This window comes from Colius striatus, chromosome 15 (genome assembly GCF_028858725.1).
Source record: "Colius striatus isolate bColStr4 chromosome 15, bColStr4.1.hap1, whole genome shotgun sequence".
NCBI lineage: Eukaryota > Metazoa > Chordata > Aves > Coliiformes > Coliidae > Colius > Colius striatus.
The window spans coordinates 14,620,334-14,646,519 of NC_084773.1; the positions used below are offsets into that span (position 1 = coordinate 14,620,334).

At 46.7% G+C, this 26,186-nt stretch overlaps 1 protein-coding gene across 8 annotated transcripts in view; it reads right to left on the reverse strand.

Annotated features, from left to right (window-relative positions):
- CADPS (calcium dependent secretion activator) overlaps positions 1–26,186 on the reverse strand; it is a 212,317-nt gene that overhangs the window by 11,693 nt on the left and 174,438 nt on the right. For all 8 annotated transcript variants that reach the window (XM_062007941.1, XM_062007939.1, XM_062007940.1 and 5 more), the window contains 5 exons: positions 24,239–24,386; positions 18,087–18,161; positions 16,943–17,026; positions 12,157–12,189; positions 8,984–9,091 (listed from right to left, as the gene is read on the reverse strand). In XM_062007941.1, coding sequence (XP_061863925.1) covers positions 8,984–9,091; positions 12,157–12,189; positions 16,943–17,026; positions 18,087–18,161; positions 24,239–24,386 — 448 coding nt within the window. The remainder of the gene's footprint in view (positions 1–8,983; positions 9,092–12,156; positions 12,190–16,942; positions 17,027–18,086; positions 18,162–24,238; positions 24,387–26,186) is intronic.

Here is a 26,186-nt window from a genome sequence, read left to right on the forward strand (position 1 = left end):
TTGGTGGGTTGGTGCCACGGGTGTTAATGGGAGGGAGGTGCGGGGTGCCTTGTGGGTACGTTGTCTGTGTGTGCTGGTGGGATCGCACAAAGTCCCTGTTCGCCAAAGGGGCACAGCTCACCCTGCACCTTCCTCGCTGCAAATTTATCTCCATTCTCAACCCAAAATGATTTTATTCCTTTCCAGGGAGGAAAAGGAGGACACATATCTTCCGTGTCAGTGGGGTCAAGGTCCCCAGCAAATAAACACACCCAAGAAGATCACTTCTTCCTGCTTTCAGGGCTGCACAAAATCCATGATCACCTACACATCTTTCACACAGCTGCAGCTCCACACACTGCTGTGGGTGCAGGTTTGTTTACTCTGCCCGTCAGTGGCTTATCAGGCAATCCTGCTCTCCCATCACACAAGAAAGGATTTCCCACTGCAGGTACAGACAGAGCCAGATGGGGACCTGCAGAAGGTTCTGAAACTTCACCAGGGGAGGAATGACTCTGCTGCAGGGGATAGAACAGCTTGTACTTATTCAGACAATACCAAACTATACCTCACAGTGGTCTGTCACACTAGCCAGACACCAAAATCACTGCCTAGGTAAGTGCCACATCCTCATACCCTGGCAGAGGTGAGGGCAGGACATGCCAGTGACTCCCTGAGCAATCTCCTGAGGTGATCTCATTGAAACAGCTACCACAACATTGGCTCAATGGGTGGATGTGGTGGCTGCTGCTCACAGGGATCCAGGAAAGAAGAACACTGACACCCGTGCTGGTGGCACTTCTAACTTCTTTTACTCACTACATCCTCAAACCAGGGACATCTCATGCCCAAGTGAAGGAAGGGCATCTGCAGCTTTGCAGGCTCAGAGCCTCAGTGGGTGCCTCCTTTGCCTTCTGAGCCAGGACAGCCCCAGTCCTTGGGCACCATATTGCACAGCCATGGAAAACGCTGCCCTGTGTGCACCCTGTCCTGGCTGCCTGCATCCCTGAGCTGGAAGACCTTCGTGGGTTCTTACTGGCACACAGCAGCCCATGTACCTGCACACACAGGACTGAGCTCTTCACAGAGCCCTGGGTGCACTGACAGGTTGGCCGTGGGTGCTGAGCACTCTCTCCCTTAGCTGTAGATAAAGCTCAGCAAAGTGCACAGCGCGTGCTGGGAACTGCCAGATAAAACCCCCAAAAACCTGCTGCTTTGCAGGATTTTGCAGACCTTAGTTTTCCTAAACCAAAGATCTTCTGCATAGAAAAAGAAATCAAGGCGCAGAGGCACAAACCCACTTCTGCAAGGATGCTACTTCTTAAATACTTTTTTTAACCTATAAAATATTCTCTGCTTATTTCCATTTTTCAAAAAAGAAATGAAGTTGACATGTTAAGATTTGAGTTTCTATATAAAGCAGCTTAGTAAAAACACAATATCCACACAGTGTGCTGCTTTCTTTCTGTCCCAATTCCAGGGCCCTGTTGATGCAAAGCAGCGATGGTATAACTGGATGCAAAGTTGCTCACTAAAATGCAGTACAGCAACGTATGCCATGGAATGGATGTTATTAGAATTAACTGAAAGCTGTCACAAAGTGGGACTTGGTAGACTTTAGCTGGAGCCTGCAAATCTCAAAAAAGTAGCTTGAAGCTGTCTGGGTATCTCAGTCCTGAGGGTTTGTGAGCGTGGGAGGGAGCAGCGTCCCTGCTATCATTCCTAGGGTTACACACTGGAGAAAATGCACTCCCTGCTCAAGTCCTGCTAAGCATTTTTGAATGCTGATATCATACATCCAGGGCGAGGTTTAAAGGAGCACCAGGAAAGGAAAGAGCTGCAGATCAAGAGAAACGAAGTGACCTGGGCCGGCTAATCTGGCACGCACCGCTGGCCGGCGCGGGCAACGGCGGCGATTGTGTGGGGCTGGGTTGTGGTGGGGAGGGGAGAGAAAAAGGAAAAGAGGGATTGGAGGCACTGCTGGAAATCAGACAACTCTTCATTGTCTGTGCAGGGGCCGCTGGCTCACCCCTGCGCACACTGGGAGGTTCTTTGGGCAAAGGCCCTTTGCGCAGCCTGGAGGGAGGGAGCAAAGGCGGCGGCAGCGGGGGCTCAGCCCCACACATCTGCGTGCAGCGGGACAGCCCGGCCCTTCCCACGCTCCTCACACCCCCAGACTCAGCTGGCACCTGCATGGGCTGGGGAACACCAGCACCTTCAGCTCTCCTTCCTGACAGCCCGCAAGGGCAGGGTTTCAATTAGCTACAGCCTCTCAAACGAAGTTGGAGGGCAGCTTCAGCTCAGAGCGTACTATGCGACTCGTACACAGCTACGAACATGCACAGGCAGGGAGCAGAGAGGCTGCTTGCAAAAAGGCTCTCTTCAGATGGAAGATGCCTTGCTGCCTGTAATACAACATGACAACACATCTTCCCCAAAACCTACCTTGGCTACTCATGTCTACTGGGAATTAAATGATGCTTCACTCAGTGCCAGCCCTGAACTGGAAATCTCTGATGCTCAAAAGCATGGTGGGGATGATGCTAGCAAGCCTGTGCTGACCCTAACGTAACAGAGCAATCAGTCTGCCTTCTTAGAATGATTAATGGAAAATCTCCTCTGGAAAAGAAATCAAATTAACTGTCTTCAACCAAATGTCTACTGGTACACAAAAAGCTGTTCCGATAAAGACATTTAGGAGGGAAAAAAACCCCTTATGAGCATGTAAAATCCAGTGACAGATCTTCCTAGGACTTATTTTATTAAGACTCTTCCTAAAATAAATTAAATGGAGCCTACTTAAATGAGCACTTCAGGAAAGAAGCCTCGCTAAAGGGGAGCACAGGAGCTCAGGAGGCCACGCGCGGGTGCATCTTTGCTGCTGTGTGAAGCTCATGGACAAGACTTCAAAGGGATGGGGGTTGGCTCCGAGAAGCTCTATCTGTGCTCTGCTTCTGTCCCCACTGCCGTGGGGCTCAGAGAGGGCACGTGGGAAGAGAAGAAGGCTGCAGAAGGACAGTGCCCACTTTGCCCCTTCAGGACAAACAGAATTTGTCCCTTCCTAGAAGCTACACGGACAAGTGCCATCACAATTTAATTTTCTTTCCCCAGCAAAAGTCCCCACAGTGGGATTGACCCGAGTCCTGCTGAGCCAGCCAAGGGCTGTGCAGCCTCTGCAGCAAAAGCTGCACCGCTCTGGCTCCTCCAAAGACGCAGAGGGAGAAAAAAAAGCAAGCTGCACTTCCTCGAGATCATTCTGCCTAATTGTCTTCATTTCACAAACCACTCAGGAAGGGGGAGAGAAGGGGGAAAAAAAAAAGCAAAGCAAAAAACCTAGCAGAAGAAATAGCTCAGTGGAGGCCATATCAGGATGGGAGTGGGAGAGAGTTAGTGCCCTAATGAGCAGTCTAGCTGCGTGGGAGGGAAACAGGTTGTTGTCTGTCTAAGAGAAAGCGGTGAGCGCGGCTGCGAGCAGATATTAGATGGGAGCCCGGCGCGCAGTCTGATATCCGCTCTTCCCCTGATCCTGCAACCCGTTCTCCTGTGAGTAATTCTAACTCACAGTGAGTAGCTCCACTGACTCACAACCAGGCTTTTGGGTTTGAGGAGGGGAAGGAGAAGGGAGGGTGAGAAAGGCTCTCTTTTGGCATTTGATTGTGCCGTGCGAGCCTTACACTCTAGCAAAAAATGCCATAATCCTGCAAGCACGCCTTGGAGGAGCTGCCAAAATTCAAGTGGGTAGCCCTGCCGAAGGCAAAAGCTTTGATTTTAAGAATAAACCAGTGCCTAAGTGTCTGCAGAGGACTTGCTGAATTAACTGATTTAGCTGTCAGTCTGTGCTTTGTAATTTTTCCTTATACTCAGGTGTGGTGTCAGGCTCCAAATCAGTAGGTACTGAAACATATGCTGAGCTGCCTGTGGACCTTCCAGTAAACCAGTGAGAAATGCTCAGTCAGGTTCCTAGGAGTTTGTGCAAGGACTTTGCTGGTCTGAGACTCACACAGCGCCCTGCATCCTTATTGCTCAGTATTTCTGGTAGTCAGTTACCAGCAAGGGCAGGCACCTTTGGAAACAGGAGAACAGTCCTGAACTGTGTCCTCAGGCTTGGCACTCCTGCCTGGGGAAAGAAAAGAAGAATCCACCAGCTGCAACATTAGCCTTTGGGATATTGCTAATGCTTCCTAAAAACCCAACTGAGCTGAGCTCGAGCGACAGGACCTGGTCGGGGCTCGTGCCTCTCTGAAGGCAGTGGGAGGGATGATGGTACTCCTGTAACAGTTGAGCTATGGCTGTCAGGCTAAGAGCTGGTGTGTCTGTCCCTCTGCACCAAGGGTGGCTCAGGGTAGAGCAAACCCCCATCACCCTCCCTGCTGATCCCATCCCGCCGCCAAGACAAAAAAAACCCGCCTCCGTCTTGCAGAGAGGAACGGGCTCGCTTCCTCATCTCAGGAGCAAATACTCCGTCTGCTATCCCGGCTGTGACACAGACCTTCGAGGAAGCCGAACATACACAGTGACAGTGAAGTGGTAAAACTGCCTTCTGCAAAAAGCACGGTGCCTACTGCCACCTCAGCGGGCTGTATCACTGCGTGATTAAGTTCTTACCAGACTTTTTGGTAAAGGCAACCTTCCTGATCTGATAACTGCCAAGGACAAGCCAAATACGCAGGGTCAATCTATGCACGTTTAATCCCCAGAAGGCAGATTAAGTGTATAATTGACCCATATAATCCACGTATCATCTCCAGTGAAATGTTTTCCATGTCCGGTTTAGGCAGACATGAGGCCCATAAGAAAGCGATCAGAGACACGGTATTACCGTTGCAGTGGATTTCATCAAAGTTGGAGATGGCTTTTTAATCACTGATCCCAGAGACTGCTAGATTTAAGCAGATGAACTAGCACTAAGCACATCTGGTTTAATCCTGATCTTCTGCTCAGGCTGGTGTCTTCAAGAAGTACAAGGAGGAGAAAAAAAATAAATTGATTTTTTTTTTGTAGGCCCTTGCAATCTCAGGAGCTTCTCTCGGTGTTTTGATCTCTCATATCAAAAGCATGTTTTTGTTTTTTTCGGTAAGATATTGAATTAATCATCAGAGAGGAAAATGCCATCTGCGCTATTTAGGGACGGCACCAGGATGTTGGAATTCGCAGGATCTCGGGGAGCTCACTCGCCGTGCAGTAGCCCCTTGTGTACGTGCTACTCGCCTGCGGCTGGGGAGGAAACAGTCACGCTATGTTTTACATCAGTGTTTACCAATTCCTGAGGAAGAAAGACTGGCAGTCACACGTATCTACTCATCAACCACAGATTTTCTGGATCACGGATGTTGTGATGGGTTTAAACCTATACTGTGAGTATCTAAGGGTGTGTGTAGAGATGTACACGTCAGGGTAAATAAATTCCACCCTTACAAGTAAAACTCCCCCTGCCCTCAGACAAAATTACAGACGTCTAAACTCTGAGCCTACGAGCCAAAGGGGACTTGAATTTTGCAGGACTGAGCTGAAGACTCGAGATCTCTCTGAAGACATTTTCCCATGTTTAAGATACACCCGCCTGCCTCTGCCTCATTGTTCCTATAAATAGCCACATGCTGCACGTCAGCTCTGCCTCCTTTCCAGGGAAAAAAGTGATAAAAACTTACTTTCTATCAGACACTACACAGAGCCTGAGATCCTTCTGTGCTGCATGCAAAGAACCACAGCGGTGTAAATCCCACAGCACTCGGCCATGCACAGCGACGCTGGGAGCCGATGCTATGATGCTATTCTGAAACTCTTCTGTTACCACTGCTCTCTACCAACGGGCCTTATTACAGTGTTTTAGATTTAAATGTTATCAAATTATTGAGCCTGGCCAAGTAAATAAGTCATGTTGCTCTGCAGTAAACAGCACTGCCAAAAAGCTAGTTAGGTTTTGATTACCAGCAGAACTCCACGATCAATCTGTTCGTTCAACGATCCCAAGAATACAGATTTTAAAAACTAAGATGATTCTATTTTGGGGGGGGGGGGGGGGAAGCATCCCTGACTAATTTGCAGAAATAAGAGGATTAACACACAGACCACACAGAAATATTACAATGATCTTCCACAAACACGAGTGTCTCCCAAAGAGCATAGCCCTGTTCTGCAGGTGCAAACAGTGCACGCAATGCAGGGGAAGAAGGATGGTTCCTGAGCTAAGAAATCATGGCAAATGCCAGAAAAAGAAATATGAACCCATCTGCTGTTGGGAAATGGCCTAATGCACTCTCTGTCTCTGCTCCTGTGAGGAAACAAAGACGGGAAATGAATGGAAACACTGCCCAGGACGGTGGAGAAACGGAGCTGCAACCCCTCCGGAACGTGTGATGGACAATCTTGTACCATGCACTGCCCCTGCACTACTCACAACTGCACAGGAAGGGGCTCTAGCCCTACACAGTGATCACCTCTAATAAAATCCCACTGAGAGCAGAGGAACTGCCTTTTGACATCCTGAAACTGGACTAAGCTTTAGGCTGGGGTAAACCAGCATGGCTGCACTAAGCCAGCGGAGGAGCTGGTCTCAAAAGTGTTAATAGGCCCATTGCTTGGATAAACTCAGCAGCCAAGACGATAGCTCCTCTGCTGCACTGGGGAAATGAGAACAAAACCAGGCTCAAGTCAAATTCAGCATCATCAATGCCATTTTTGATTATTCCTGTTTACTTTCTTATTAAAAGGGCACCTAAATCGTCGTCGGAAATTGCGCCCATTTGCTGCAGAGACTGAAGGAGCATAAAGACACCGAGGCCACACTTGCTTTGCTGCATTAGGGCTGCAGGGCTGTGGCTGAGATCAAGCTTGGGACAACAGTATTAGGCAATTGCTCCTGTCCTTACCAAACCATAGGTGAAGAAAGCACTGATTTAAATGGGGTCTGAACCCAGGTGACCCCCACCTAACCCATAAACCGTGCTGCTACCAACCCACAGCAGCACCTCAGCTATGCTGAGAGCTGACCTCAGGAACAATTCACTTCTTTAGCTGCAACTTGGCAAAGACAATACATGACTGCTCAAAACACAGTTGCAATTTTTGGGTGGCTAGAGCCCAGCACATCCCTCTCCCTCCTTGTGAACCTCACAGCTCACCCCGCTTGCGGGCACACACTCACATTGGCATCAGGTCCCAAGACCAACACACCAGTGTGGGGAATGGGAATGGAACGGGAATGGGAACAGCTCCCACATGCTGTGACTCCTGCCTGCAGCTGGCATGGGTCAAAACGGGCAGAGCAAGGTAAAAACCCTACCCTTGACTATTTTATTCCACAGGTACCAGGGAGACTCAAGGGAAGCAGGGAGGGAAAGAAAGGTTTTGCACTTTTTTGCTTTCCATCAAGGTAGCTGCTCTTTTTGTTTTTCATGTCAAGAGTTAATTTGTTTAAAATTTGACTTGGAAAAACTAAATATGAATGGATCAAACTGAAACCAATATTTGTGCTAATTACAGCCTCTTGAAAATTGAAAATAATGGCCCGAAGGGTACAAACACACCAACTGTGAATCATAGGGAAAGGATGAGGGAAAAGGCAGTGTGGGCATCGAAAAGAACAGTCCAGATGAGCTCTGGAAATTTAACTGCTCATGGAATAAATTTCAACACAAACGAGCAATGCACTCGCAGGCCCACTGCAGATGGAAGCGACAGTCTTTTGTTTTCTGTTTTGTTTTTTCTCCCCATGCCTGCTTGATGGGTGATTTGCGTCTGGTGCTCTGCGCCGCAAACTGTCCCCGGAGCGAGCACGGCCGTGCTCCGCGCATGAATGAGGCATTCTCAGTGGATATGGGTCATGCTAGTAGATGTACACAGCAAGATTATTTGACTCTAATTCATGCCACTTGATATAATGTGATAAAACATTTGACATGAGAGATAAGTTCCATTTTAATCCGGAAAGATACGGGGGAAAGAAAGAGTGGGAATTGTAAAGGAGGAAGAGGTTTCTAAGGGACAGGTAATGCGCAGAAAGAGAGGGATCGAGTGAAGGAGGAGGTTGGCTGGGAAGAAAAGCAGCTTTCCCTGCACACTGAGGAAGCAAATGAGCGAGTAAAGGAAGCGAGGAAGGTTGTTACAGTTTCAGAGCCGGAAGACTGAGAAATGGCACTGCTGAGAGGTGAAAGGAAAGAAAGTAGGAAGAGAAGCCGCTTCAAACAGAAATCAATATAAAGACAAATACCCTAAAGGAGATTGAAACACTAAGGCTACAGGCTAGCCATCAACAGAAACCTCTGCTAGAGAACAGCTATGAGGACAGAAAGGCTGTAACGCAACAGGAGCAACAGAAACAGCTCTCAGTTAACATGCAATCAAACCCAAAACAAACGGGCATCATAGGTCACTGTTCTCTCACAGTCCAATGAATTTCTCTTGTGCAAGAGAAAATAGCTCTGAACATCTGGGTCAGTTCCTACCACGCCATCTTCGTCAGGGAGACCACTTCTTAACTTTACCTTTGGTGTCAGACACCACAAGGCAGTCCTCCTGGAATAAGAAAGTCCATTCCCAATCAGCTCTGTTTTGGCTAGCTGTTAAAATTCAAATTTAATACACTTAATTTGCTGTCAGTTTTGGAGGGCTTGTCAATGAAACACACTGCAAAATGTGCAGAAGAGATGGCCCTTAGCAAACGCATCTGCCAAAAACCCGGCTCAAATTTTAACAGCGAGAACAATGACCAAGATGTTCTGTTACAGAGAGATTTTCCACAAGCTTAAACATGGTAAAGGGCTCTCTTAGAAGATGCTGTTCCCTTAAAATCCACACACAGACAGACCAAGACACGGTAGACTAGAGATTTAAAGCAGGCAGAGAGCAGATACGAGCCTTAGTCAGAAAGAAAGGAAAGATTTATTTATTTTTTAAAGCTATAACCAATAAATTTTCTCAAAATGTGACTTATCCTCCTGTCTTATTTTGTCACATTTTGGGTCTCTCCTGCTTGGTGTCCAAGGAGGAGAAGGCATTTACTTACATCAAATAACCTTTCTATATACATCTCCTCATTGACCTTATCACGCAGGACATCCTGAGAGTGGCGGACAAATGTCACATAGGCATCAGCAACATCCATCCCCGGCTTCTGCATGGGGCAGAGAAGAAGAGAGAGAGAGAGGAATGTGAGTAGCAGTGCAGAGGGCAGCTCCTCTGTGTAGCCTCATTGCTGCCTTTGCTTTCCTTCTCCATCTCCTGCTGTCTTCCTGCAGTTCTTCCCATCCTTACCTGACTGACACCGAGTCCTGCTGCTTTGTGCCCAGTAAAACACTGTACAGCGCCAGGTCATGCAAAGACACTTGCTCTTTCTCTTCTTTTGCCTAGAGTGAAGGCAGCCAGAGGAATAATGCTCCTCCACGACATACCAATGCTGGGAAGCTATCTTGCTACCTTCTTGTTGATTTAATGAGTGGACCAGCAAGCTGGGCTGGGGATTTGTTGTTTTCTTGGGTTATCTTCTCTATGCAAACCCAAGAAGGTAGAAAGCTAGCAACCAGAGCTGGGCTCTTGGCTCTTCTTCCACAGTGTGAGAATCTGTGCAGTAAGCAGCTCACATTGCAGGAGTCATCCCAAAATCACCTCTCTTTTTCTATTTAGATCCCTGACTTTAGGTCACTTTTACTGCTGCTCTTAAGAATAGATCGAGTAAATGCTAAGGGAATTTATGTCTACATGAATGTTTAAGCTGCTGCTAAATGGCAGGAAACCCCTCTGTGCTGTCACATCTCTATGGCTCTCTGCAGAATTCAACTGATTTTAAACATCAACTTACAAACACACACGAGTTTGAGGACCACTGCATTTCTTTAAAGAAAATGGGAACTGAAGCAGGTGGATGGGGAATATACTTCAAAAGAAAAAAAAGCCTGTTTGAGTTCATATTGCTTGATATATTAGAATGAAACTTACCTCAAAGGAAACCCATTAAAATACTGTAACATGAATCATTACAAGACCTGCCACAAAATCTTAAATTTCTATGGCACATTGTAAGTTTGTTAATAACTAGTGTCATTAGTTTCCATTACTGTGATTTACCTCAGATCACAAAGTATCATTTCTCTGCAAGATACGATTGTCAGCCACTGTAAATTGAAGTTAGTTAACACATCTGTGTAATTTCCAGGGTGAAAATGAGGACAGTTTGGAAAGCAGTAGGAAAGGAGTTTTTTAATACAAAGCAAACAATTATCAAGCAAAGGGCCAGTGCTTGGCCCTTGGGAAGCCAGTAACATTTCTTAACACCTACTGCAACAATGACAAGGTATTAATTTGAAAAACAATGAGGACAACACAACTGTGGCAGTAGTCAAGTGTTACACTTTCAAGCAATTTTCAGCACGCCTATCGTGCCCATTTCAAGGTGGCATTAAGTGGATTGGTTTGTACCCACACAATTGCAACGGTGTCTGCAGAATTAGATTGAACTGATGGGTTTCTGTTCAACACCAGGATTTCCCCTCTGTCCTCTAGTCATATAGGTTTTTCTTTCTCCTTTCCCTGGAAAGACAACGGCTCATGGACCACAGGGAATCTTCCCACAGGTCTGGGAGCTGTGTAGGGCTGGTGGTTGATTTAATCAATAATGTTGGGGCTGTCAAAGAAGATGTTGTATTATGGATTCTTTTTTTCTCCACGGGAAGGCGGGGAAACAACAACCACAAAAAAAACCCCCAGATGAATGATTTGTGCTCTATTTTATATTAAGAACTGGAGCATCTGACTGGCTCTGAGGATGGGAGCCTCACCTCATACCTCCATCATGCCTGGGACCGCCCAAGGGTGTCCCAGGTACAATGCTTTTGGAGAAGTCTGAGAGGGTTATACAGCATTTTACTAAGACCACTGCCCTGAAGATGCTTTTCTTTCCAGGAACGTAGAGGTCTCAGAGTAGGCCACACTTTGCCCTAAAACTAACTTAAAATAACTCTTCTGTGTTCAAAAGATGACTAAATATTTGATGCATTCAAACAACCAGGAATTTCATCTGAAGGATCTCTATATTTTCTAGGGTTAGACATGGATTTTGAGTCCCTCTTTCTAAATGCTCCCAGTAATTTGTTTCTGTTACTCCTAGACAACAGGACACTGATTTCTGCACTGGGATATTTTAGACCAAGCAAGACCTCTTACTGTTGAAGAGTTTGCTTACCCCATGCTAGAATAAAGACACGGCAATTTGGTGGGAAAGGTTTCTTTCAGGCCAAAGAGATGGAAACAACTGATAAACAGATGTCTGATAAATATATCACGTTGCAATGTGAGGGCATGCAGAGCAATGGCATCTATGTTAAATGCATATATATATATTATACATCCAGGTCATCAAACTCTGAGTTATTTACACTGCTCAGTCCAACTGAATGCAGGATTTGTGTGGTATATTCAGATCTACTCCTTTTTTCTTTTTTTAAATTAGTAATTGCTCAGGATCTCTCTGCCTGTAAATGTTACAGTAACCCCTTATTCCAGCCAATATTCCGATCTTGCACTTCAACACAATTTAAATGTAAATTTCTGGCAAGTTAAGTGCTCTGTCTAAGATGTTAAGGGCTCTTTTCCGTATGAATCGAGGTCTAATTAGAGGAGACGATGTACAGTTTTCCTATACCAATTACAGAAAAGTGGAAAAAATTATTTTCATTAACAATTTCCCAAACACATGTTGCTAGCTCATCACCAGCTCCCCAAAGTAATGAAAAAGCCATTTTCCGAAAGAGTAAAATAAACCAACAATTAGAAGAACAAAAATAAAATAGATTAGCTAATGTGTTAGATGTGTGTTGGCTCAGTTCTAACATGTCTGGACCTTTTTGTTTGGAAATTATACTGTATTTGTACAAGTCCAAATGAAGAATTAACAGAATGCACTGCTCCCGTTTGGTAAAAAATGTGATTCAAGCCAATTGCATAAATATGGTACCTTTTTGACACCATCTGCAAGTTATTGCCTAAACAGCCTCGTAGGTCTCCACGAGAGGGTAACTGCTCATTATTAACATCATAGAGATACTCTTTCCAGTTCAAATGTTAGAAGTGTAAAGGCCCATGGTTCAGTCTTGGCTGTTAATGCATAATGTGGGTTGCTACACATGCCATAAACCAAAGCACAATGCAAATTACTATGACAGAAGTTGTTTAAATTGTGCTTACGGGTACATCCACGTATTTGGAAGCAGCCTTCACCTGTAAAAGGAACAAGAAGAGAGTTTACACCACGAGTATGTTTTCAGGTCTTTGCTTTTTCTTTAAACACCTATAAGAGCTTCTCTTCTTCAGCCAAGACATGGGACAATGTAATGCTGAAGGAGGGAAAAACGGTGATAAAAACTACATTTCCTGTCTAAAAGAATAGGCAAGGGCGGTATTTTTGTTGTTGTTTTTTTTGGAGAGGTAACTTTACTGCTTCTAAAGCTCTAATAGCAACAGATGATAGTGTGGGAGTTGTGCTTCTCCCTCTTCTACTTCAGTGAGCGGGGGAAGAAGGGGTTTGTAAGTAGACATCGTTATTTTCTTCAGAGGCCTTGTTCTCCACCCGATGCCACGTGTCTCCAAAGGCAGTACGTGTCTCTCCTGTCAGGAGTTGCATCCTGAGAACTGTGGGAGCTTCCCTAGCAGTGTGGGCACCATGGCATGGGGAGGCTGGCAGGCACCTGCACCAAGGCAGCCACAAGCAAGCACCCAAAGGACTCTAATTTAACCCCTGGCCATAGTGCTGCCCGCAGCGTGCTTCCCCCAGCTTTGCAGGCTGCAGCCTGGGACACTACTTTTCCCCTGACACTAGCAGGAGCTGGCAGCCTGTGTTGGGGCAGCATGCTTGTGCCATGCCACAGAGAAGTGCCCCAAAGCTTTTTTGCTTCCAAAACTCTGAACAGCTACATTAGTTTCCTATGATTTTTTTCCCCCCCTCTCTTTCAAAGGACATGATTTGAGGGAGGGTATCAGAGGGTGGACACTGCACCCTGCAACATCCTCACAAGCCATAAGGGGTCTACAAGACCCCAAATTTACTTTGCCTCTGGTTTGTCACGCAGGAGGGTGCACATCGCCTGGCACGGGAGGCAGGGTGGCCCCCAACGTCAGGGCCAACTTTGCCAATTGAGCAGTGCCCAGCTGGCCAGAGAGACCTTTTTCCCACTGTAGCATAAGGCACCGTGTCTAGAAAGAGTACGGCTGGGATTTTCCACAACGCTTCTGCTTTTAATTAGGGTAAGCGTTGCCGGCCATCTTTGTTTGGGTGTAAAAGCTCACCTGCTTTTAAATATTTCTAAAGCTACCATTAAAACAGCCTAAATATAACACGCACACAGTTGCATCTTGGGATGAATAAATTATGTGTCCCGAATGAGAGAATGAATGTATGTGTGAGACAGAATGTGAGAGTGGGTGGAAGCACTCATATGGTGTGTGTGGGGGGTGCATAATTAAGCACAATGAGGCGATACAAAAGACCAGACTGGTGGTAATTGCCGAGGTGAACTGCTGCAAGTATTGGCAGCACCCGGGCTGCCGAGCCGGGGGGCAAGAACAGAGGGAAGGGCAGGAGGAGGGCAGCGAGCGCCTGCCGCTGCGACGTGACCCGGGGTCTGGCTGTCACTGAGGACGGAGCGGGACGGGGCACGTCCCAGCACGTGAGTTTATGAAGGAGGTTGCAAAATCAGCACCCAGACAAGAGCAAATGCACTTCTCTACTCCAGGTATCCTCAGTCTTTCATTGCACTTATCCTCACAACTTTCTTGGGAGGTAGCAGAGCTACCGTCCCCAAGGGTGGTGGAGGAGCTGCAGCCTCCATGTGTGAAGGCAGCTGGAGCCCGGCCAAGGGCTGCAGCTCCGGAGGAGCAGGCGGTCACGGCACACCCGAGCCAGCTCCAAACGAGCTCTTTTTCTGAGCAGACAAGCTAACCACCAAGAGGAAAACTCAGAAAATGATGGGGCTCAACAATCTGCAGCACTTAAGCTCGGGTTTGCACTCAGTGCTGCACTGTGCAATGCACCTGTGTCTCCAAACATCACACAGGGCATGAAGTAACGCAGCCGCACTCCAGGAAACCTGCAATCTGAGCGTGGATTTAGCAGTCTTAGGTCCAGCTTAGTGCCTCTGTCTCAAACTACCTTCTTCTCCAAAGTCGACAAGAATAACTCAGTTGGCTTCCTGTGATCTCCCCCCTCCACCCACAAAAAAACTGAGCTTCTTTTCCAGCCCACTCCTCTTTAATCAGAATAATTACTTGTTTTTCTTTAAACTCAGATTTGGCTACATTTAGAGAAATTTCCAAACTGCCGGATGTTGTGTGATTTTTGCTAGGCTGCCGTTTTTCACAAAGTATGTGACTTTGCCATGAAACGTCTCAGTTTACCATACAAATTTTGTGCAGAACAAAAATAAGATTTTTTACTTCTGTCTCCCTCGGGTTATACAGAGTCTTTAGTTTTAATTACCGTAGGTGTAATTCTCTGCCTACAGAGGCCATCCAGATTAAATGCAATTTTAGCAGCTGTCATTCCTGTGACTCAATGGATCTGCACATGCAGATACCCAGCCAGGGCTTGGGCTGCTGCTGCTGAGATGCACTTAAATGTAGCAACAAACAGACACCAAAAAAAACCCCCTCTCCAACTCCGGCCAAATTTAGAAGGGTGTTTTCCTCCCAAAGTGCTCTGCTAGGAGAAGTGGCTAGTGAGAATTTATTAGGACAACAGATGCATTAATTTTATCTTGAATTTCGAGGCAGGAATTGGAAATGAGGATATCCTACTAGGTGATAAAACTGTCTGTCACAAGACCCCCGATTACATGTCACTTGCAGAGCGCCTGGAAAACACGCGATGAAAGAAGTCGGTGGAAGGGGGTGGGAGACTAATGCTTTCTAGAGCTCAGCGGCTTGGACCATCACACTTTGTTGTATTTGTTCAGACAGGGAAAACGTGGGAGGTGGTGCAAGCATGCTGTAACAAGAGAGAATTTCTCTATTTATCGTTGCAAAGACTAAACACAGCAGATCACATTACTACTGCAGGGAAGGAAGATTTTTCTAAGCTCAATACCAAAAGGGTCGGGGCTGTCCCTCAGCTTCCTCTTGTGGCTGGTGCTGCCCAGTGACCTGCAGCAGTCCAAAGCAGGAGGCATCCCTTGCTTGCCAAGGAGCAAACCTGCTCCTCTGCAGTGTGCCCAGCCTCCTTGCTGAGGCTGAGGGCTCAGCACCTTCCAGGGGACAGGCATACGCCACACACAGTAACTATTTGGATGCACATCCCTTCCTGGCTGGAAACTCGGGAAATTGCAGGTTCAAAGGCTGCAGGGCCGTCAGAACTGGAGCAACTGTTCTGCTGCTGCAGTTACTTCTAAGTGTCTGAGAAGCAACAGAGTGAGGATGCTTGAACCTCCTATTTGCTCCTCCTCCTGGGCACTCAGCACCCAGGCATGGCCAGAGGGTTTGCTCAGCAACCAAAGGGAGCAGCGCTCAGCAGCGTAAACAGTAGGATGTGGTGGGAGCAGCACAGCATCAATCGAGGAACAGCTTGGATTCACGGGGAAGGAAGGGCTGCACATTACACTGTCTAGCCAGGCTGATGCTGGTACTTCCGATGCCTGGAAAGCTGCCGCCTCCACATCCTCTGCTGCTGGCACGCGAGCATCTCCTAACCCTCTGCAGCACTGGAATGAGGGAAGGATAGTATCCCCTCCCAAGCCATTCTCTGCATCCCCCTGAGCTCCTGGGGCTGGAACCACACAGGGGTTATCCTGGGAGAAGAGTTGCAGTAAGTAGGACACCCTCCCTTCCCCTCTTTCTGTGAAGAACACAGTGCCTCCAGCCCACCTGAAAAGTCAGGATGCTCAGTTTGAACCCTATGGTGGTTTTGATAAGCTGCCAGACTCTGGGTGCACACAGCTGCCATGAGCAGTCTCTCGCCTCTGCTGCTAAAACATCCACCTTTTCCAAACAGATCCTACAAAATTGCCCTAAACTCAGCAAAAAGGGCCCAAGAAGAGCAAACTACAGACAACTGCAGGTAGCTGAGACAGCTCCTGAATGAGATTTTAGAAAGCCTCCTTCCCAGTTTGCAGAGCAGTGCCTTCTACCCAGGCTCTGTGAACAAGTGAGCACAGGATAGGCTGTACATGCTGGGAGGATGGTGGGTGACAATGTCAATGCAACTTTCCAAGCCACCCCAGACACATGCATTTGGGTGCACAGCTGTCTGTGAGCTCAGCTAAGGGAAGCCACGCTTGTGAAGAGACACTCCTGTAAGTTTTCTGGCATGCATGTTCAGAAGAGCGTTGGAAATCAACTGCTATGTGTCTGCCTTGAGAAGCTGTCACAACACTTTTCTGGAATACAGCTCAGATTGCCAGACCCTTTAGGCCAATTTTGCATGGATTTTGCTCTTGCCCTGTACCTTTGCAATTTGGAATGTGATGAGCTGTGGATCAGCTCTGCAATGCTAGGGAGAAAGGTCTCGCCTTGTTCTGCGTAACCTGTGCACTTCCCCTACCTTGTTCTCTCTTAGAAACACAGAGGCACTCCTCAAATCCTTATTCTGTTTTTTACTACTTAAGATGGTCACTGTTGTGGTTGAAAGACCAAGAGGAGCATGTCCGTCATGCACAAGGTGACAGTGAAGCAACTTCTTTTGTTAGGGATATTGCATGTACAGTGCAATGAGTTTTTTCATCTTCATGTGCATCCTCAACAGAATAAACTCCACCACCATGAATGATGACTGGAGATGGCTCTGCTCTGTGCTACGATACCATGGCCTATGCATCATGGGTGTTTAGGTACTATCTGTCTGCACACAAGTTGTCTCTTCATGTGAGGGTTACAGTGTTCAAACATCACACAGTAGCAGAATTATTATGTAGCTGATCTAGTCCCGGGAAAGCAGGAGACTACAACTCAGAAAAAGAAAAGAATGGAAAATCTTGTCTGTACTTACAGTAAATGACAGGAAAGAAGAAAACAAAGTTCCTTCATCATATCTCGACAGTTTGGCCAAGACTCCTTCCAAAATGGTGACAAACTATAAAGACAAAAAATACTGCAATTATTTTCAAGAATTGAACACAGGTATAAAAACCAGCATCAGCTTCAAAGGGGTCTGTGGAGCTCTCAGCATTGCCAAGGGAGCTCTCCACATTGCTGGGGAGTGGGGACAATAAAGTGCTGCCTTTTGGGTGCTACATTGCCCACCTCTCACTAGATGGGAATCACCCCTCAGTGTCAGGGGTGATGCTGGGGCCAGGAGGTGGGTGCAGCACGCAGGGAAGCTGGCACGGCCTCTCTGGCCAGGGAAGCTGCTGGTCCTCGCTCCCGGTATGCAGTGTCAAGCACACAGCTAGCTGGGTGTTCTTGCAGAAGAATTGAACTGGCATATGTTGGTGGATTATGTTTAAAGGTCTCCACTGTATAATAGCGATGACTTGTTCTCAGAAAGTTTGAAACTGGAGGAAAACACACCCCACCATCTTTCTCCCTACGTACCAGTTCCCCTCTGTGTTAGCACAGCACACCAGACCTACACAACAACCCAAGGGAAATGCTGGCAGCTGAGCTAGAGAAGCCGACTCCGATGAAAAACAATTTCCAAACAATTAAACCTGACATTTTGGAATGTATTTCCCACTGCTGTCACCTCTAAATTAATTTCTCCTAAGAGCATATGGCGATCTTGCACAAGACGAGTTATTTTGTCCACACACAACCGTACGCGTGGGAGCGGTGACCACCTCTGCATGCCACCCCAACGTCTACCCAGCAGCATTTAGCAGTGCTACCCCCTGACTGCAGCCACCCTCAGTGCCGTGGGGTGATGCTGACCACGGGGTGTTACCCCATTAACATAACACCCATTCCTTAAAACCACTTCTGGCCCAGGATGGCAATCCTGCTAGCAGCGTATTACATCTCAGGCAGCTCCTAATCATCAAAGAGTCACCATGAAAGGACTGGGAGATGTATGATCTTGCCTGTGAGAAACAAGAAGCCAATTCAACGTCTTAATGTGTCACATTTTAATGGAAACACACGTATTAACAATGCAACGTTAACAGCGAATCACTTCACCTGAAGCAGAAGGTTACCTTTGCCACTAGGAGTGTTATCATTTCTTTGACGGTTTCCTCAATTAGTTCATCTATTTTTGAATGGTACTGGTGCTAAAGAAAAATAAAAGGAGAGGGGGAGGAAAATATTAGCATTGATCCCAGCGAAGAGCTCTATAGTTGTCAGCTTCTTCCCCTGGTAACCACAATATGCAGTATGAAACCAGAGAGTTACGCAGCTTATTACCCTGAGGCTCCACTATAGTGACCAGTGGTTACCTACCCTTGCAGGAGAGATCCTCAGTTCAGGGGAATCTTACATCAGTTTGTGAAGCACAGGCAAACCCTGCCCTCTTCTGAGTGCCTGCAGCTCTGGGAACCACAGGCAGGTGTCAGAGGGGTGGCTTTACCACCCCTGTGAGCACCAGCAGCCAGTGCTCCTGGAGACCCTGAAGTCATTTTGCTTCGGTTCTGCAGGCATCATCCTCTTCATTTTGCCTGTGTACCGCACCTCCCAATGAGATACACTGGCTGCTGCAGGGGAAACAGGCAGCCCTGGCCTCAGGCACCACACACCACACAGCCTTGGGACGGGGAATGGGGAGGTCCAGGGGAGCTGGCAGCGGGTTGAGCCACTGGGAATGAAGTTGCACCCTTCCCACCTACTGCAGCAAATCACCTGAACCTCTGTTACACGCTGGGTTCAGTGGGCACACGGTGCAAATTAAGCGCTCATTTAAACGCTTTGTGCAGTGAGTCTAAGATAGATGGAAAAAACCCCCACCAAACCCAGATGAGTCTTTTTGTCCCATGCAAATCCACCAGGCAGTGCAGCCCCGAGCCCTGGGTGCAGGCAGATCCTGTGGCACTGGCTCAGAATTGGCTGACCACATCAGTGCCTGCAGCACCAGCCTTTCCGAGCCTTCAACCCAATTTCTGCACATGCCAAACCTTGCATAGCTTGGGAGTTCTGATGCAATCAGCTGCAATATGGCTAGAATAGGTACTAAAATACAGTCTTCTTCTAATTTAGAAAAGACCTGTTTCCAATACAAGATTTAATTAGTGAAAACATGCAGTATATTCTTATTTTCAATGGACTGAGAAAATGCTGATTATGACTGCTTTCCAACACAAAACATTTGATTTTTCAGTCAAACATTTCAAGCACTGGTGCTAGTCACTATATTCATTACCACTTGGCATTAATATTGTTTTAAAATGTTAACATCAAATCACATTGAAAGAGACAAATCTGCTTTAAATACTAATCAGACTTTGAGAAGGAAGACTGCGAGGGCTTTACAAATGTTAGATGTTGGTCTCAGTGTCTGATTGGTAGTCTCTAAACTGCTCTACAGTCTGGGGATTTGGTTTTTCTTTCCTACGACAGTAACATATTAATATAGGAACTTGGAAAAAAGAAAATAAAAGTAGGACACACTTACCCATGCTTTAGCAAACTTTTCAGATGGTTGGGGACAGAAATAAAGAGGAAAGTGCAAAAGACAGGAAAAAGAAAATATAAACAATAAATAAACGAAAATCTCTTTTAAAAAAGGGGACATATGAGAACAGCAGCATCATGCACAGAAACAATAAGCGATGGAAAATGAAACGTGATCGAAAACCTGCTGTCACTGACGTCTCACAGATCGCTCCCTGTAGTACCTGCAGGCAGCAGAACATGGGGAAGGGACTGGATTGTACCCAACTGCTGACAGATACAGGCTTCATTTCACTGGGAAGAGGAAGGGAATGGGCTGTGCACAGGGCAGCCACACGCCCTTCCCCAGGATGGCTGTGCCCAAGGGGGAGCTGTGCTGCAGGGCAGGGCAGAGGGTCAGCACAGCCCAGCGAGCCCTGGCTGGGGCCACCCAGAGCCTCCTAGGCAGGAGGTTGTGTTGGTATTTCCATGCCACAGGCCACCAGCTGCTGGACTTGCATGAAGGAAAACACAGACACAACCAAGTGAGGGATATTGGTGTCTGCAGTTCCCATTGCCACATTCTGCTTTGCAAGTCAAGACAAACATGAGTTCCTTATGGGATGATAATTGTGGTTAATCTGTTTAAGGTAGTTAGCCCTTCTCAGCCCTCCCAGGATTGACCTGGCCCTTCCCAGCACAGCTGGCGATGTAGCTGTGGGGTGTTTGGGATATGGAACAGCTGGGTACAGTTAGGAGCTGCCCATGTCCTCGGCATACACAGCCAGGACCCCCTAAGGGAGATGAAGAAAGGGTTTTACATATATTGGCAGTCTTCCCCATGATGTCTTCCTCTGCTGCTGCATTTTCTGTGTGCGTGGAAGACCTCACAACCACGGATTTAGCTAACTGCTTTCACTGGGTAAGTCACGAGTTTCAACTCAAAGATGTCTAGCTACATGCAAAGCAATACACTGTGAAATGCACTGACAGATGCATTTTCAATTAAAAGCTTGTTTAAAAAGCAAATAAGAGCCCTGATGGAATAAAACCGCAGCTCTGAGAGCAGGAGAGGACCCTGTGCATGCACCAAGGCAGCCTCGGTAGGACTCTGACCACTCATTCCCATTGTGGCTGCAGCCCCTGGGGCAGACTCAGACCCGGTGACCATGCAGAATAGGGCCCGTGAGGCCACGGGTCCTGTGCTGGGCAGCCCCAGCAACGCGCAGCCAGCGCCACCGGCGCTGCAGCCCCAGCCCCACTGTGAGAAGACCCAAGCCTTGGCCAGGATGGGGTCAGAGGAGGGGGTAGTTTGGAATACAACTGCCTGGTGCTGCTTTCACAGATGCCTGGCTCCTAAAGCAGCATTTCTAACAGCTCCTTCTACATTCCTCCTGAAAACTCTGGAGGCTAAGGATCGCATAACTGGTTTGCTTTACCCAGCGCAGCCCCCGCTTTCCATCGAGTTCATCGTAGCTTTCTATTAGCTCAATTATTACAATCCCTAATCAGTGCACTACAATGATTCAACTTGACTTTATGTGATGAGTATCTTGCCTTGTCATGTAACAGATTGTGTGTACGTTGTATTTCTCTAAGGACCATCTGACCTTAGATATTAAATAGAAACATACTAGACCAACTGAGAAACATTTAATACATACATTTATCCCCTTAGATGTATTAAAAATTCAGAGGAAAAATAAATATTTAAGATGGTAAAGTATGTTTACCAAATGTTTTAACAGCTGCCTTTAGAGACAAGGAAATGGAAATGAAATGATGGGTGTTTGTTTCACAGGGTAATGCTCACAAAATGCATTCAAGTGTCTGTTAACGTGAGTGTAAATGAAGGTAGCCTTAAGGGGGAAGGCCTTTGGGGTGAGAGAGAGGAGCGAGGTCAAATAATGCGTCGAGGGAGTCTGGGCACACATACAGCTTGGACTATCAGAGAAATCAGTGGCTCATTTCTAACAAAAAAATCTGCTCCATCTAGATCTGGGCAAAAGTCCCTGTGTGACCTCTGCACTGGGCAGAGTGAGCCCTTTCTGAAGTGTCTGCAAAGGCACTGTGTATTTCAGGAGCCAGGCAGAAGCTTGAGGGTCCTGTCAGTGAATGGTGTCTGTCCCTCCCTCGCTGCTGGGGCTGGTGGCTACCCAGGCCCAGAACTGTGGCTACCACACACAGGAGTGGGGGCACAGAGGAACTCAATGATGCACAAACCCAGCACCCTGAATTAAAGAGGGTGAGACAGGCTCAAAACCCAGATTCTCATCTCTCTGTGCCAACAGTCTCATCTCTACTGGGGACTGGATGAGGTGGGGTGACGTTTCGTCCTCTCCTCATGGGCTGCAATGACAGATCTGTATTTTAAACTTTAGCCCCCCAGCACAACCATCTCAGGTGTAGACAGCTTCAACAAGAGGAGATGGAGCTAGCTGAAACACAGACTGGCATGAACAAATGGAGGGAGAGGTAGGAACACATTAAAAAGAATTAAAAAGAGAAGGTGAATACAAGGCTGCAGCCCTAAACAGCAACCTATGCACTGATAACTTACATCTGATTTACAGATCTATTAGTTCAGGAATCTGTTGAAAACCTCATGCCCCAGCAACTGCTGCTTGCCACAAGAGTTAGGCTGTCTCCCAGCTGCTGTATCAAACACCTTGAAGCAGCACACACAGGTTTGCAGAGCTGATCCGTGCTGCAGCTGAGGACAGCAGAGAAGCAACTGTGCTGCTGCCTGCTCCCCTCTCACTTGCAGTTTCACCCAGAAAACAACCGCATCCTGGGCTGCATCAAAAGAAACATGGCCAGCAGGTCAAAGGAGAGGACTCCGCTCCTCTGCTCTCGTGAGATCCCACCAGCAGTACTGAATCAAGCTCTGTGGCCCTCAGACATGGAGCTGTTGGAGCAAGTCCAGAGGAGGCCATGAAGATGACCAGAGGGCTGGAGCACCTCTACCGTGAAGACAGGCTGAGAGAGTTGCGGTTGTTCAGCCTGGAGAAGAGGAGGCTCCAGGGAGACCTCAGATCAGCCTTCCAGTACCTAAGAGGGCCTACAGCAAAGCTGGAGAGGGACTTTTTATAAGGGCAGGTAGTGGCAGGACAAGGGATAATGGCTTCAAACTGAAAGAGGGGAGATAAAGATTAGATATAAGGAAGAAATTACTCACTCTGAAGGGTGATGAGGCACCGGAACAGGTTGCCCAGAGAGGTTATAGCTGCCCCATGCCTGGAAGAAGTGTTCAAGGCCAGGTTGGGTGGGGCTTTGATCAATACAATTTAGTAGGAGGTGTCCCAGCCCATCGCAAGGGTGTTGGAACTAGGTGATCTTTTACATCCCTTCCAAGCCAAACCATCTTATGATTCTATGATCAGTCTCGTGCATCTGAATACTTAATCTGAGAGTTTTATGAATGCAATGAGCTTGGTCTGTCATAATATTGGAGTCTGATTGATTTCCAAAACACCCCTGTCCCCAGGGACTGTGCTAGTATAACGTGCATGAGTTTGATCCTGGTTTGCAGCGGGGAGCAGTGTAACCATGGCCCTTCCCTGCTGCCAGGGCACTGCCAGGGCAGATGCTGCAGCAGCTGCAGGCTGAGGGGTTTAGGGAGATAAATGGGTATGAGTATGGAACTGAAAATGGTAGAGAAGTTCACATCCAGGCTTGGACAACAAAAGCCCACTCAAGATCTGCCTCAGCTGACCTGGAGGACAAGGGAAGAACTTGATATCAGCAGTGTGAAACCTGTCTTGCAAGGTGTCTGTCATAAAGAAAATGCCATAACTGGATGATGTTTAAGAAAAAGAACAGCTGAATTTGATCCAAACACCAATAACATCAGTGCAAGGATCCTTGCTGCACCCAGTGGCCTCTGGAGTAAGCTCTCTCACAGGAACAGGGCAACTGAAAAAAACAACCCCAACTTGCAATGATTCACTGCAAAATCTGACCACAGAAAGTTGTAGCAAAAGGGCTTATCTAGGAAATGTTGACAAGCAGCAGGATAGAAGAGCCAAACTGTATTTGTGAATTTATTCTAGACTGGTACTTGAATATTTAATTTGGCTTGAAGCCACTCCAGCAAAATGATCATGATGATGCATTTAATCTAGCCCAATTTACCACGTCTTTCTAATTCATAGATCAAACCACAGAAACCTCAACCTGCAACTATGGCTTCAGAAGCAAAAAAAAGATCAGCAATTAAAGCAAGATTGCTGTTTGGAAACTTGAGACCCTAAGAACCTGTAAATTCAGGATCATCAAGCGTGCTGATTATAGCCAATACTCAAAGACGTCACAGTAGCTGGAATTTCAGTCTTCTTTTGGGAGTTACCTATTTTGGTGTTTTGGCTTTTTGGTTTTTACCTTACAAGCATCACAGCAACAGTTTGGCACTTCTGTTTTCCTTATGTTTGTCTACAGAAAACAGTCATATACAGAAAGCGTGTTGCCAGCACCTGGCTCCAAGGTGCAGTTAATGACTCAATATATATGGTCATCATGCATCAACCAAGAGATACCTTATGTATACCACAGTCCTTGCAAGAAGCCCCTCCTAAGTGACAGGGATTCAGAACGTTTATATTCATTAGATTTATTTCAGAGCAACCCCCTGCATATTCATCTGCACGCTCTGATGGAAGGCTAAATCCACAACTGATGTAACGCCTCTGAAGCCAGCACAACAGGAGACAGGAAATTTCATGACATTGTCTTTAAAAGCTGTGAAAGGAAAAACCTGCATTTTTACCTCCTGGCCCATTTCCATACTGCAAAGCTTTGTTGACTGAGCTTTGGCATCCACCATGACATTAAACATGGTGCATATTGATTGAGGGACTCGGAAATCTGTTGATCGGCTGGTTTTCTGCAGCTTTACTTCAAATGCAATCCTGGTTCTGTTAAGGAAAGTAGAAAAAAACCATTTCAGTTGCTTTTAAACACACTGAAGCTGATAATTACGTGAAACAATACTGAGAAGAGTTAGACCAACCAGAAAGCCAGATGCTGCTGGGAGTGTTATCACGCAATTGGTCCAAATGTGCTTTTACTAAAAGTTGTTTTCCAGTGTAAAAAGAAACCCACTTTCCAGAATACACACTATTTATAAAGTGTGCAACAGTTTCAGGGAAACTATGGCTTTCTCATGCTTGATAAACAGCGTGATGATGTTACAGACAGCACTGTCAACGTACACCTATAATGTGGCTGCATTAGCTGATTTATAAGCACTGACAAATAGCAAGCCTGGTGCATTAAAGGGAGCTCCTATTGCTCCACGATATCAACTACAAATAACAGAAAATTAGGCAGCACCTGCCTGAAAGAACATTGCCAGATCACTGCATTTTTAAGTCCTCATGATTGTAGCTGCTTGCTGGACATTCCTAATTGTCTCCCAAGTTCACAGAAGTGGTTTCCCTGAACCATATCTATTCACCAGCATATGTCTGCAAGGTGTGCATGGGTGCAGTGGTGTGTGTATGAACACAGGCACCTCTCTGCTCTCCTGAGGTTTCACTGAGCCCACAATTGACACACCTGGCAGTTATAAACTGTATTACACCAAGAGCCTTGTTGGGCCAAAGACTGGAATGTGATCGCATGTCGGATTTTAAAATACCACGGCATTTGTGACTCTAACAGGGGGAATACTCTGATCAGCACGGTGGGCATTGCCTTGCCTTTCCTTGGAGCCCCTCTGCAGATTCCAGAGGTACTTCACTAATCTAACCCAACATGGAACAATTATCACATCAGGCAGAATCTGCCAAGAAACTAACACAGGAGCTTCAATTTAGAAATAACAAATAACATCAGGTCAGGAATAATTCTGATCTTGAACAATCCCTCAAGGGTTATGCAAACAAAAGCTCATTTACAAACATGAAACTCCTGTTCTTGGGATCTGAGATGGTACATAGGTCCTCCCGCCTGGATTTATTAACCAAACAGGCCTTCCTTGCAAGGGCTGCTTTCCTGACAGCATCAAAATACAACTCAATGTGGAAGGCGGGGTGGCTCCCCCATGGTATTCAACAGTTCAGAGACAGACGCGAAGAAAAATGTTGTGTCAAACTGAAATTGCTAAAGAAACCTTAGCCAGGCCCTGTTTGCAGGTGATATAAATAGGGAAGGCAGCATATTGGTTTACATCAGCAGTGGCATTTGAACTGATTTAATTACCAGTGCCAGATTTAGCCTGGACTCGGGGACTGGAATCTTGATAATTACTGAGAGGACCCAAAGTGACTGGGATTTTCCATCTCCTCGCAGAGATGAGCATGTTCCTACTTATGCTCAGAACCATTATATATAGTCATACCATTATAAGCTGGGCCAGGTTTTTAAAGAGGGGCAATATAACTGCAGAAAGGTTGAAGCAGTTGGAGAAAAAAAAAACCCAGCTTTTAGGTACACAAGCCCTTTCTCAGATGTACCTGGAAACTGGCTTATTTTTCCCAGTTACCTCAGCTCAGTGAACCTGGTCTGATTTCTACAGATCATGGCAGCTCTAACTGTACTGCCGGTGTAGCAAAGGTGCCATGATCTCCAGCAGAGCTCCAGCACTGTGTTTGCTTCTAAAGGACGGTGTGACAGCTAGAAGAAAACTGCAGCTCAGTGTTCATGTCAGCCAAAGGACCAAAGATGAGATGTTGTGATAAAAGGGGGCTCGCTCAATGCCAAAGACATCAAAA